Source organism: Trichechus manatus, unplaced genomic scaffold, assembly GCF_000243295.1.
Source record: "Trichechus manatus latirostris isolate Lorelei unplaced genomic scaffold, TriManLat1.0 scaffold00098, whole genome shotgun sequence".
NCBI lineage: Eukaryota > Metazoa > Chordata > Mammalia > Sirenia > Trichechidae > Trichechus > Trichechus manatus.
In genome coordinates, this window is record NW_004444034.1 from 4,965,310 (window position 1) to 4,977,326 (window position 12,017).

Genomic DNA, 12,017 nt, shown 5'->3' on the forward strand with positions numbered 1-12,017 from the left:
TGTCTCTGCTCACTTCTCTCTTTTATATCTCAAAAGAGATTGCATTAAGACACTGATCTTGTCAACCTCATCAGTATAACCTCATCACAATGATAGAATTTACAACACATGAGGAGATCACATATAATTTCATCATACTGGTAGAGTTTACAACACATAAGGAAATCACATCAGATAACACAATCATACAATACTGGGAATGATGACCTAGCCAAGTTGCTACCCACATTTTTTGGGGGATACAATTCAATCCATGAGACCAACTTAATAGGGAAAGGGAAGAGGCCCTGGCTAAGTAAAGCATCACCCAAGAAGAACAAAGTGGCAGGCCTCACACTACCCGATTTTAGAACAGTAGTCAAAACAGCCTGGTACTGGTACAACAACAGATACATAGCCCGACGGAATATAATAGAGAATCCAGACGTAAATTCATCCACCTATGAGCAGCTGATATTTGGCAAACGCCCAAAGTCTGTTAAAAGGGGAAAAGACAGTCTCTTTAACAAATGGTGCTGGCATAACCGGATATCCATCTGCAAAAAACTGAAACAAGACCCATACCTCACACCATACACAAAAACTAACTCAAAATGGATCAAAGACCTAAATATAAAAGCAAAAATGATAAAGATCATAGAAGAAAAAATAGGGACAATGCTAGGAGCCCTAATACATGGCATAAACAGAATACAAACATAAGTAACAATGCAGAAGCACCAGAAGAGAGACTAGATAACTGGGTGCTCCTAAAAAATCAAACACTGATGCTCATCAAAAGACTTTGCCGAAAGAGTAAAAAGACAACCTACAGACTGGGAAAAAAATTTTTGGCCACAACAAATCTGATCAGCATCTAATCCTTCAAATCTACGAGATACTGCAAAACCTCAATAACAAAAAGACAAATAACCCAACTAAAAAAGGGGCAAAGGACCAATAGACAGAAAGGGTCACATAAAGCAGAGACTTCATCAGCCTGAGACCAGAAAAACTAGATGGTGGCTGGCTACCACAATGACCGCCCTGACAGGGAACACAACAGAGTCCCTGACGGAGCAGGAGAAGAGTGGGGTGCAGAACACAAATTCTAGTAAAAAGACCAGACTTAATGGTTTGATTGAGACTCGAGGGACCCTGGAAGACATGGCCCCCCGGCTCTCTGTTAGCCCAAAACTAAAACCATTCCTGAGGTCAACTCTTCAGACAAAGATTCGACTGGGCTATGAGACATAAAATGATACTCATGAAGAGTGTGCTTCTTAACTCAAGTAGATACATGACATTATATGAGCAGTTCTCGTCTCTAGGCATGATGAGAAGGCAAAGAGGGTCAGAAGCTGGTTGAATGGACATGGGAAATCCGGGGTGGAAAAGAAGAGTGTGCCGTTACAGCACAGGGAGAGCAAATAGGGTCACAAAACAATGTATGTATGAGTTTTTGTATGAGAGACTAACCTGAATGGTAAACTTTCACTTAAAGCACAATAAAAAAATAAATAAATGAATAAATGTTTTCTAAAAGAAAAAAAGGGCAAAGATATGAACAGGCACTTCGCCAAAGAAGACACTCAGGCACCTAACAGACACATGAGGAAATGCTCACGATCATTAGCCATTAGAGAAATGCAAATCAAAAACTACAATGAGATAGCATCCCCCCCCAACCAGGCTAGCATTAATCCAAATAACACAAAATAATGCATGTTGGAGAGACTGTGGAAAGATTGGAACACTTATACACTGTTGGTGGGAATGTAAAGTGGTACAACCACTTTGGAAATTGATTTGGCGCTTCCTTAAAAAGCTAGAAATAGAAGTACCATATGATCCAGCAATCCCGCTCCCTGAAATATATCCTAGAGAAATAAAAGCCATCGCATGAATAAACATATGCACGCTCATGTTCATTGCAGCACTGTTCAGGATAGCAAAAAGATGGAAACAAGCTAGGTGCCCATTAACAACGGATAGATAACTTATGTTATATTCACACAATAGACTACGCAACAATAAAGAACGACGATGAATCCGTGAAACGTCTTATAACGTGGAGGAATCTCGAAGGCATTATGCTGGGTGAATTTAGACAGACACAAAAGGAGAAATATTACCCTGGAAAGCATGGCCCCTGGGTTCTCTATTAGCTCAGAAATAAAACAATTTCCGAGGCCAACTCTTCAGACAGGGATTGGACTGGACTGTGGGACATAAAGTGATACTTGTGAGGAGTGTGTCTCTCGGCTCAAGTAGATACAAGAGCCTTAACAGGCAGCTTCTTGCAGGAGGTGAGATGGGAAGGCAGAGAGGGTCAGGAGTTGGTTGAATGGATACGGGAAATCAGGGGTGGAAAGGAGGAGTGTGCTGTCACAGTATAGGGAGTGCAATTAGGGTCACATAACAATGTATGTATAAATTTTTGTATGAGAAACTATCTTGAATTGTAAACTTACACTTAAAGAACAACAATAAAATTTAAAAAAAAGTACTACTTTTCAAAAGGTAAGTAAAAAGACAAGACACAAACTGGAAAGTGATATATGCAACACATATAATATCAGTAATAAGAAACAATATCCAGAATATGTAAGGAATACCTACAAATAACAAACTACCCAATAGAAAAAGAAGCAAAAAACAAAAACATTTCACAGAATGGACAATAAACATGAAAAGTTGTTTTTAAGAACTTATTGAGATAACACTTTACATCCATTAGTAAAAAATTAGAAAGAACATGATACCAAAATTTGAAGATGTGGATTAATGAAAAATCTTATGCGTGACTAATAGGAGTATAAACTGGTTTGATCTCTTTTGGAAACAATTTGCACTATCTTGAACATTTCATACTTTTTTTTCCCAGCAATTCCACTTTTGTATGTGGGTATATATACCTTATGTAGATCAGGAGAGGTATGCAAGAGTTTGTAGCAGCAGTGTCTACATTTGCAAAAAAACAAAACAAAAACTAAACAACCAAAATATCAACAGAGAATAAAGTTCTAGACTTGGGAGGTAAACAGGTATTTGTTACATCACACTTCATAACATACATATGTGACATTATTCTTTTGTATAATAAATGAAAATTATTTCATAATAGTCATGTTTACTCTTACAAATGAGTCTTACTTCATTTGATTATGGTATCATTTAACAATGTTGATTATTTCCTCCCTAAGATGTCCCATGACATTGATTTCTGCTAGGATTTTTTTCCCTCCTCTTCCACTGCCTACCCCTTAAATGCTGATATTTTCCAAGGTTCTATTACACTATTAAAACCTGTTGCCATCGAGTTGATTCCAAGTCCTAGTGACCCTACAGGACAGAAGAGAACTGCCCCACAGTTTCCAAGGCTATAATCTTCACGGAAACAAGACTGTCACATTTTTCTCCCAAGGAGCGGCTAGTGGGCTCGAACTGCCGACCTTTTGGTTAGCAGTCCAGCACTTAACCAGCGTACCACCAGGGCTCCTATTACAATACCACCCGTGGAAGACTTCTTTATGGGCTCACTGGGACCTCATATTCAACTTGCCCTAAACTGAACTCAACTTCTCTTCACTTTCCAGATTTCATTCTTTAAAAACTCTGTAAATAGCTTCAATTCCTCTTCTCTTCCCCAATTTACTCAAGTCAAACACTTTAGGATCATCCTTGATTCTTCTCTTTCCTTCCTCCACAATACTCAACTGATCACTAAAGCCCTGTTTGCCATCGGTTCTTACTGTTTCCACTGTCACTAATGAAATTCAGACAACCGCCACTGTTCACCTGGACATGTCAAAGTCTCATAAGTAGATCGATGGATGCCAATGTCTCATGCCTGCAATCTGGACAGGGTTAGCTCATTAAAAATCAGGTTGAATAAAATCTCTCTCTTCCTCAAAACTGCAGTGGTTCTCCAAAACCTATACAACAGAGTTCAAACTCCTTGGTATGGAATTCAAGACAATCCATGGTTTCACCTTAACTGACATTTATGTCCATCATATAGTCAATTCTCTGACCCCATCACACTTAACTAGCCGGCAGCATTTTACACAGCTGATCATCTTCTGTTCCATTTACTTCCATTAACTTCTTTAACCTCAGTCCCTTGGTTTTCATCCTTTCTCAATGTTCCTTCTCAGTCTCCTTTGCTGGCTTCTCCTTCCTTCATCATAATGTCTAAATGTTGGAATATCTCATTATCTCCCAGTTCCTTCTGTCTTCATTTGTCTCTCCAGATGATCTCATCGAGTCCCATAGCTTTGCTATTCACAAATTTTTATTTCTAGCCCCAAACACCATCCTTAATGCCGAAGTCTTATATCCAACAGCCTATTCAACATTTCCACTCGGGCATCTTCGAGTGCAGAAGTCATTCAAGCTGTTCAGTAATATTCCTGTTCTTAGCACTGCACCTTCCCACCCACTTTCAAGGGAGGTGTGGCCATATGACTAAGTGTGGTCAAAAAAATGTAAGCAGAATGAAACAATTTTAATACTAGTAATCTACTTTTAATCTCAAAGTTAATATGGCCAAAACAGAATCCCAACTTGCATTTCTCCTAATCTCCTATCTCAGCAAATGGTACCATCATTCATCATGTTGCTCAGGTCAAATCTACGAGTCATCCTTAATTCTTCTCTGTACCCGCAACTACAGTCAATTTATCAGCAAGTCCTGCTGGCTTTCCCTTCAAAGTAGATATCAAATCCAACTACTACTCACCACTCCACTGCTACTACCCTGGTCCCAGCCACCACCATATTTAGTACCATTTAGAAAACTGCAATACTCCTCTGGTTCCCCCATTTCCGAGGCCCTATGCCAACTGCCCCTAACCTCAATGAAAGAATATTTCTCCTATTCTCTAAAGATAGTCCAACCATGTGGGCCTTCCTGCTTCCTTGAACACGCACCACTCAAAGCCTTTATATTTGTAATTCCTGTTTGTTCAGGCCATTCTTTCTAACTATTCAGGTCTCTGCTCAAATGTCACCTCCTCAGAGAGGCTTTCCTTGTCACCCTACCTAAAATATCCTCAAATCCCAGTCAATGTACATGCCACTTATCAATTTATTGCTCCAAATTCATTCTTCCATGTCTGTTCTGTAAAAGTGGAGCTGAGTCCTTTAAATATATTTCCTTTTCTAGCTGGCATGATGTTAAACTTTGTTACAAAAGGATATTAAAGATATTGCAAGAGGAAGGGGCTTTCCTTCCTGGTTTCAAGGTGTCGTTGACAGGCTTCTGCAGCACAAGCAGCTTCACCAGTGCCTGGCTCCTGCAGTGCATGGTGGTCAGCAGCTTCTCCTGGTATCACCTCACTCCCCAGGAAGGTTTCAAATCGAGTATCTCTGGCAAGACATCTCCCCATGAACAGCTTCCTATGGCACAGCACTCTACAACAGGGGTTGATAAACTTTTTCTTAAAGGGCCAGATAATATTTTAGGCTTGTGGATAATAAGGTCATAATCCTACTTTTACAGTAAGAAAGCAGCTATAGACAATATGTAAACAAATGGGCATAGTTGTGTTCCAATTAAACTTTTATTTACAAAACAGCCCATAGACTAGTTTGCCAATCCTTGCTCGAGAGTGCATATTTCTGGGCAAGTTTCGAAGGATGAACTTCCAGTTAGTTCCACATGCTCAGCACCACAGTGACTTCCCTGCCATTCGCTGAACCATGGACATACCTTCTCAAAAGAAAATTCCCCTTGGAGGAAAGGGCTCTTACTTGGGCACACACTATCTCAGCCCCAGCAGTAGTGGCTGCTCCTTATATGTGCTATTTTTATACTCTTTTAAAAAACCTGTTCCTGTTGAGTCAATTCTAAGTCATGGCAAGCCCATGTGTTTCAGCATAAAACTATGCTCCATAGGGTTTTCAATGGCTGTGATCATTCAGAAGTAGACTGCCAGGCCTTTTCTCTGAGGCACCTCTGGGTGGAGTCAATCTGCCAATCTTTCAGTTAAATAACCAAGTCCTTAACCATCTGCACCACCCTTCTTGTATTCTTTAGTGTTTTCTATGTTCCAATTTCCCTGTTATAGTTAGTAATCCTATTAAACTTTTTCTGTTAGAAATACTGTGTGGTTTCTGTCTCCTGACTGGATGGACCCTGACAGACATACTCTGTCTTTATTCTGCCTTATTTTCTTTGTGGTGACGGCTGTTAGGTGTCGTAGAATCAGTTCCAACTCATAGCAACACTACGGCTAACAAAATGAAACATTGCCTGGTCCTGTGCCATCCTCACAATCGTTCCTATGTTTGAGCCCATTGTTGCAGACACTGTGTTAATCCATCCTGTTGAGGGTCTTTTTATCATTAACTGAAATTACATTATTTGTATTTGATTACTTTTCAATTATCAGTACCTTCCGTTAGATGTAAGTTCCATGAAGGCAGAGACTTTGATTCACTACTGAACGAATCTTCAGTACCTAGCACAGTAACTAGTCATGACGGATTAACAACAAACATTTGCAACTGACTGAATAAATGATCTTTGGTCACAGTGGACCAAATTATATTTTTAGAATTTCAACTCTTGGATTATATCAAATGAAGAAATATGTATCTTGCAGGTATCTGTTCTCTAACACAAAGACCTATACCCTCATTCACTCATACCATTCAATGTCTCTGCTCATGGTGTTCCTTAAGGCTTCACCCCAAAATTAGTAAATAACCTTGTAAGTGTGAAAACTCCACTTTACTGCCATTTAAACCTGTGAGACTCAAGTAACACAACACAGAACTCTCCCTATTCTGTAAACATTTTACAAGGGGAGGACAGCCACTACTGAGTGGGGTGGCAGAGATGGATAGCTTTCCTCATGCCTTGCCCACAAATGCTGGCAAGCTGCCAAAGAGTAGTAACAGTTGCTACTGTCCAAATTAAACTTTTGACACCTGTGGTTTAAAACACCCAAAATATTCTTTAATACTAATAATCTAATACTTCAGACCCATTAATTCAAAACACATTTGGAATAGAAAATTTTAACACTTTCTATTAGCAACCAGTCTGTAACTTTTTATCGTTCATCAACCATTGCATCCGAGTCTCTAGCTCATTATCTCTCTTATGTACGTACATAAAAATACTTTCCACTGAATCTCTTTAAACTTTTGTGTAGGCCCACTTAAGTTGGATTTTGCCCTATTTTGCCACATATTGTGGCCTTTCTTATTTTCTCTTGGGAATACTGTAATAATGTAGTGGTTCCTGGAAAGTTAAAAAAGATACCAGTACACTGGGAAGTCTAAGGGCTTTTTGCTTGAATTCATACAAAACTGCCAGAAAACAGTCAAACTCTGTTTTGGTTCCCTCTCCCTACTATTTTCTGATTTGTCTCTGCTGATTTGAGAGATAGGAAAGTAGAGAATACCAAAGGGCACAAAAACGTGAAATAGGTGAGTATGAGGTTTTTAGGGGAAATCATCTGGTCTTCCGAAGCAATCTGAGACAAAGGTAAGAAAACTGAAGAACAGAGACAAAGGTAAGAAAACTGGAAAAACAATCACCTTCCAGTTCTTTCCTTCTTTTATACTGCTTAATTTGAACATACACTAAGTATTAAATTTCAGGATCAGTAAAGACTGTTCTTCACTACCAATAGCAAGAACTTCCATTTAACCTCCACAACCTCTTGCCCCTGAATATCAAGTTTCCTAAGTGGCTTCAAAGCTAAACTGTGCTGTCTTCAGGACCTTGTTACATTCAAAACAGCTTTAGGTTAACTAGCAATACTATCTCTGTCCTGGCTGTAGCATCAGGCTGCCTACCAGAGCCAAGAGTAGCTATATAAAATTTTCAAGCTATAGGAAATGCCACCCCAAAGGAAATTCCATGGAGGAGAATATGGGACAAATCGAAATATGTACAATGTATGTTTTCTTAAAGACACTCTAGGACTAAAGATGTTCCTATTTTTTTTTTTACTGTCAGTAACACATTTAGTACAATTTAGACTGCTTAGCTTACTATATTTCTATATTTAACGAGAATGATGTGTTTTCAGTTTTCAATTTTGTTATATTACAAGCTTTAAGGAAAACTAAAGTTACATATGTCTTCAGAAATATTAAGCCAAGTTTGCCAAACTGCAGTTGGTAAGAATCTTCTCCCCTTAATTTATACTTAATGAGAGGAGTAAATTATTTTCCACAAGTGAAAAGAAAACGCATAAAAGATTGCCTGGTTCCCAAAACATCTGCTGCTTCTAAAAGGCCTTAATATGATTTTAGCTAAGATAGTATAAATGCTAAATTACCTCAACAGTAAATTCAGCAAAACAAATTTGAAGGACACCAGAAACAACTATAAACAGTAACTTTCAAAAGATGAGAATAATTTATTTTTTTTCCGTCTAACGTCGTTTAATTAAAGTTTTACCTTTCAGCGTTAACAATGTTTTTAGAAAAATCTGTGGGAGAGCAAGAGAGACAGCTGCCCTAAGCGATTAGGCTCACCCTTACACAGCTTTTATCCAGAACTGAATCTATAACACAGGCAATATTCTGGCATAAATCTAAATATAGTGCCAACCTACATTAAATGTAGTACTGTTAATGGAAGGCTGATCTAGGAGCTGGGAAATGCACGTTAGGGTCCCACCTCCAATTTTGACTGGCTGTGTAATTATTAATACGTAATTTAAGACTCAAATCCTCATCTATACAAGGATGATGCTAAACTAGCTGATCTCTACAGTTCTTTTTCAGGCATGATTCTATCTTTATCATTCCTACCACTTCTATTAAGTCTTCCAGGAATTTCACTGATTCATCCAACATTTATTAAGCACCTACTGTGTCCCTGGCACAGACACTGTCTTCTGCCCTCACTGGGTTTCCATTTTAACTGTCCCTTTGGTGTATTAGAAAATGCGTACTGTACTACTTAAAACATAAGCTTAGACTTAATAATGGGATAACAACAAGAATTAGTTTTAAGTAGCTTATCTGGCTTAGGATCCATAAAATGATGCATTTATGAATTAGTACGAAACTCTCCCCATGTGACATTGCCCATAAAATATTATTGAAATATTTTGGCTAGTAAAGATATAGTAAACCCGGCACTGACATAATGCCCTTTAATTAAATCAACTACCAACATACTTAGGTACCTTTTCTAGGCAGTAAAAACAAGAAAGCCCACCCAAACCAAAAAGGTATGATAAAATCAGGTTGGGGGGAGGCAGATCTCAGTTCAAGCTCTAACATGAACACACATGGCTGAGTAATAGCAGTTTGTGATGATCCATTCTTGTCAACTTTTAATCCTTCTGACTGATGAAAAGCATGAGACATCTGTTTATTTTTAAGTACATGCTGGCTTCCTTATTTTCACTTTTCTTTGTACAATTGTACAGAATTCATCAGATGCTTATGGATACACAACATAAAGCTAGCCCCCCCCAAAAAAAAGATGACTCAGTTAATAATACTGACCTAAAAAAAAATTAAATCCTAGAAAAGAGATAATAAACAAATTACAGTAACGCAAGGCAGAAAAAGGTCTTAATAGTAGCCAAAACTTCATATACTCAATATGGTGCTTCCTGTTAGTAAAAGTAAATAAAGCCAGGAGTTCCTATTAACAGAGAAAGAAGGGAGAAGAAGAGTAGGTAACAATTACCCAGCAGCTAACAGGTGACAGGCACTATGCAGATAGTTTTCCTTTACTCTTAGCAAGTACTCTACACATGAAAATATCCCCAACTAGGGTGGTCGCCTACAATAAGAGAAATCCACTCCTCTTCACAAAATGATTCCAACAGACTAGCAGTGTATTCTAAGGCAAATGCACTGTTGATGTAAATATCTTATCATTCTGCTTAGAATCTTAGTATCTAGAGCAAGAAGGGGTCTTGGTCACCTAGGCAACCCATTCACCTTATGGATGATTAAATTTAGGCCAGAAAAGATAAGCGGCTCGACTAAGGTCATCCCTGTTTAATGGCAGAGCAAGGATCAAACAAATACTCAAGGCATCCATATACCGCCATCCTGGTAAATGTTCAATGAAATGTAGTGATTAATTTTAGCTCCTCACTAAGTTACTGAACATTAGTATTTTTATTAAAATAATCATAAAACACCAATTACACAAATAGCCCAGAATCCCCAAAGAAGTATCTGCCATTTTCTATATAATAATTTAAAAACCTATTGATAAGCAGCAACCTGGGTTTGAACATTTGCCTACTTCCCTAACTGCTGTCCTCATAAAGATCCCAGACGCAAAGCGGGGTGGGTGTGGGTGTGGGTGTGGGTGTGTGGGTGTGGGTGTGTGTGTGTGTGTGTGTGTGTGTGTGTCTGTGTGTGTGCGTCTGTGTGTGTGTGTGTGTGTATGCATGTGTATGTGGATAGTGAGGGAATCACGTCGCTAAAGTAAAGATTTCCGCTGATAAACCGCGTTGACGATCCGTACACGGGGCTCCCTGTCCCGTCAGCGATTCGTAACCCACGAGCCGCGCGGGAGAACGAAGAATGAGTGTGCAGTAATGTGGCTCCCGCACCCACGGCTAGTCGGCTGCCCTCACGTCGCCGCCCCCATATCACCGTCCCCGGGCCACTTCGAACGCCGGCTGGGCCGGCCCGTTACGGGGTAGTGGGCCTCGTGCGGGAGGCCCCTCCCCCACCGCGGCCGCGGCCTGCCGGGCTGCCGCGGCTCCCCGCGCGAACAATACAGGGTGTCCCCGCGAGGCCGAACGCCAACGACACGCGCCGCACCGCCACCCCGCGCCGCGGGCCTCTTAGAGCAGCGCTGAACCGCAGGCCAAGGGACACAACCTCGCGTGAGGCAGCGAGGGAGAAAGAGAGAGAGAGAGAGAGAGAGACAGGGAGGGGGAGAAGGGGAGAGGAGGCGGTTAGTGTCCAGGGGTTGGAGGCCGCCGTCCCCTGACCTGTACCTGGCTCCAGGTGATGAACTCGTTGGTGTGGGCCTCCTCCACAAGAGTCCACAGCTTGCTAAGGAAAGCCGGCACGTTCGAACTCTGCTTCATTGTTAATGAGGCGCAGGGATTCCAAATTCTACACCCGAACGAGCTGGTAGCAGCAGCGGTGGCAGCTGCTCCCCGAGACCGTCCACAACGCAGGCGCAGCAGCTCTCGGGCCCCGCCCCCCGAGCCCCACCAGGCGCGCAGCGAGGCTGGGAGGCCCGGCCGCCGCACGTGACGGACAGGTCTCCGCTGTGGGCCCGCGCGCGGCTCCCGCGCCGGTCCCTTTTCTGGCCAATCCCAGGCGCGGAGCACATCGACAGAGAAAAACGATTGGATGCTGCAGACGTGAGGGAGGTGGGAGCATAAGGGGGCGCTGCCTTCTTATTCGCCTTTTATACAGGGCCTTCTGTGTAGCGGACTTGGGTTTAGGGGAGCAGTGTTTGGTTCTTTCACGTGGAAGCCGCCTTGTGTTCCTAAGTTGTCCTTGAGAGGCCGCAAAAAGACCTCCGGGGCCTTTGAGTCATGAGTTTGGCAGGCAAAGTGTGGTTTGCACCAGTCTAAAGGTAGGAGTGGAATATAATAATTCACATGGAGGAAAACACAGCAGCTTCAAGTATGATGTGCTAGGCCTCAAGTTGAAACTTAAAAATAATGAACCTTGTTCTCTCCCTTAATTTCCCATTAGGAGAAAATGGCCTTTTAAAAATATGCTTCTGAAAAAGAGAAATTTAAATAATAGCTCACTCCTTATTAAGGACCTTTTGTAGGGTCGCTATGAGTCGCAATCAACTGGACGGCGACGGTTTTTTTTTTTTTTTTTAAATTGTGAGCCAGGAACTGTAATAGGCACGTTGCTTGCTTTTCTCATTCAGCAAACATGGAGTGCCCACTGTATACCCAGCATTTAAAAAAAAAAAAAAAAAGGCTCATTCAGACTATTGTAGTCAGTTAAAACAACTGTTCCTGCATATATTTTACAGTTACAGTCTTGTTTGCCTGAGATAGTTTGTTATAGTGGAAAAAAATATTGGATAACAAGGAGTTAGCAGATCTTAGTTT

The 12,017-nt window shown here is 40.9% G+C and overlaps 1 protein-coding gene across 6 annotated transcripts in view; it reads right to left on the bottom strand.

Moving 5' to 3' along the window:
- The window catches only part of HSF2 (heat shock transcription factor 2), a 53,061-nt gene extending 41,865 nt beyond the window's left edge, over positions 1-11,196 (bottom strand). For 3 of the 6 annotated variants that reach the window (XM_023737178.1, XM_023737176.1, XM_023737174.1), the window contains exon 1: positions 10,923-11,110. In XM_023737178.1, coding sequence (XP_023592946.1) covers positions 10,923-11,021 — 99 coding nt within the window. In that variant the 5' untranslated portion in view covers positions 11,022-11,110. Of the gene's footprint in view, positions 1-10,922 lie in introns of all 6 variants that reach the window. The other 3 variants (XM_004382729.2, XM_004382730.2, XM_023737177.1) reach the window with 2 other exon arrangements.
- Between the last annotated feature and the right edge of the window lie 821 nt (positions 11,197-12,017).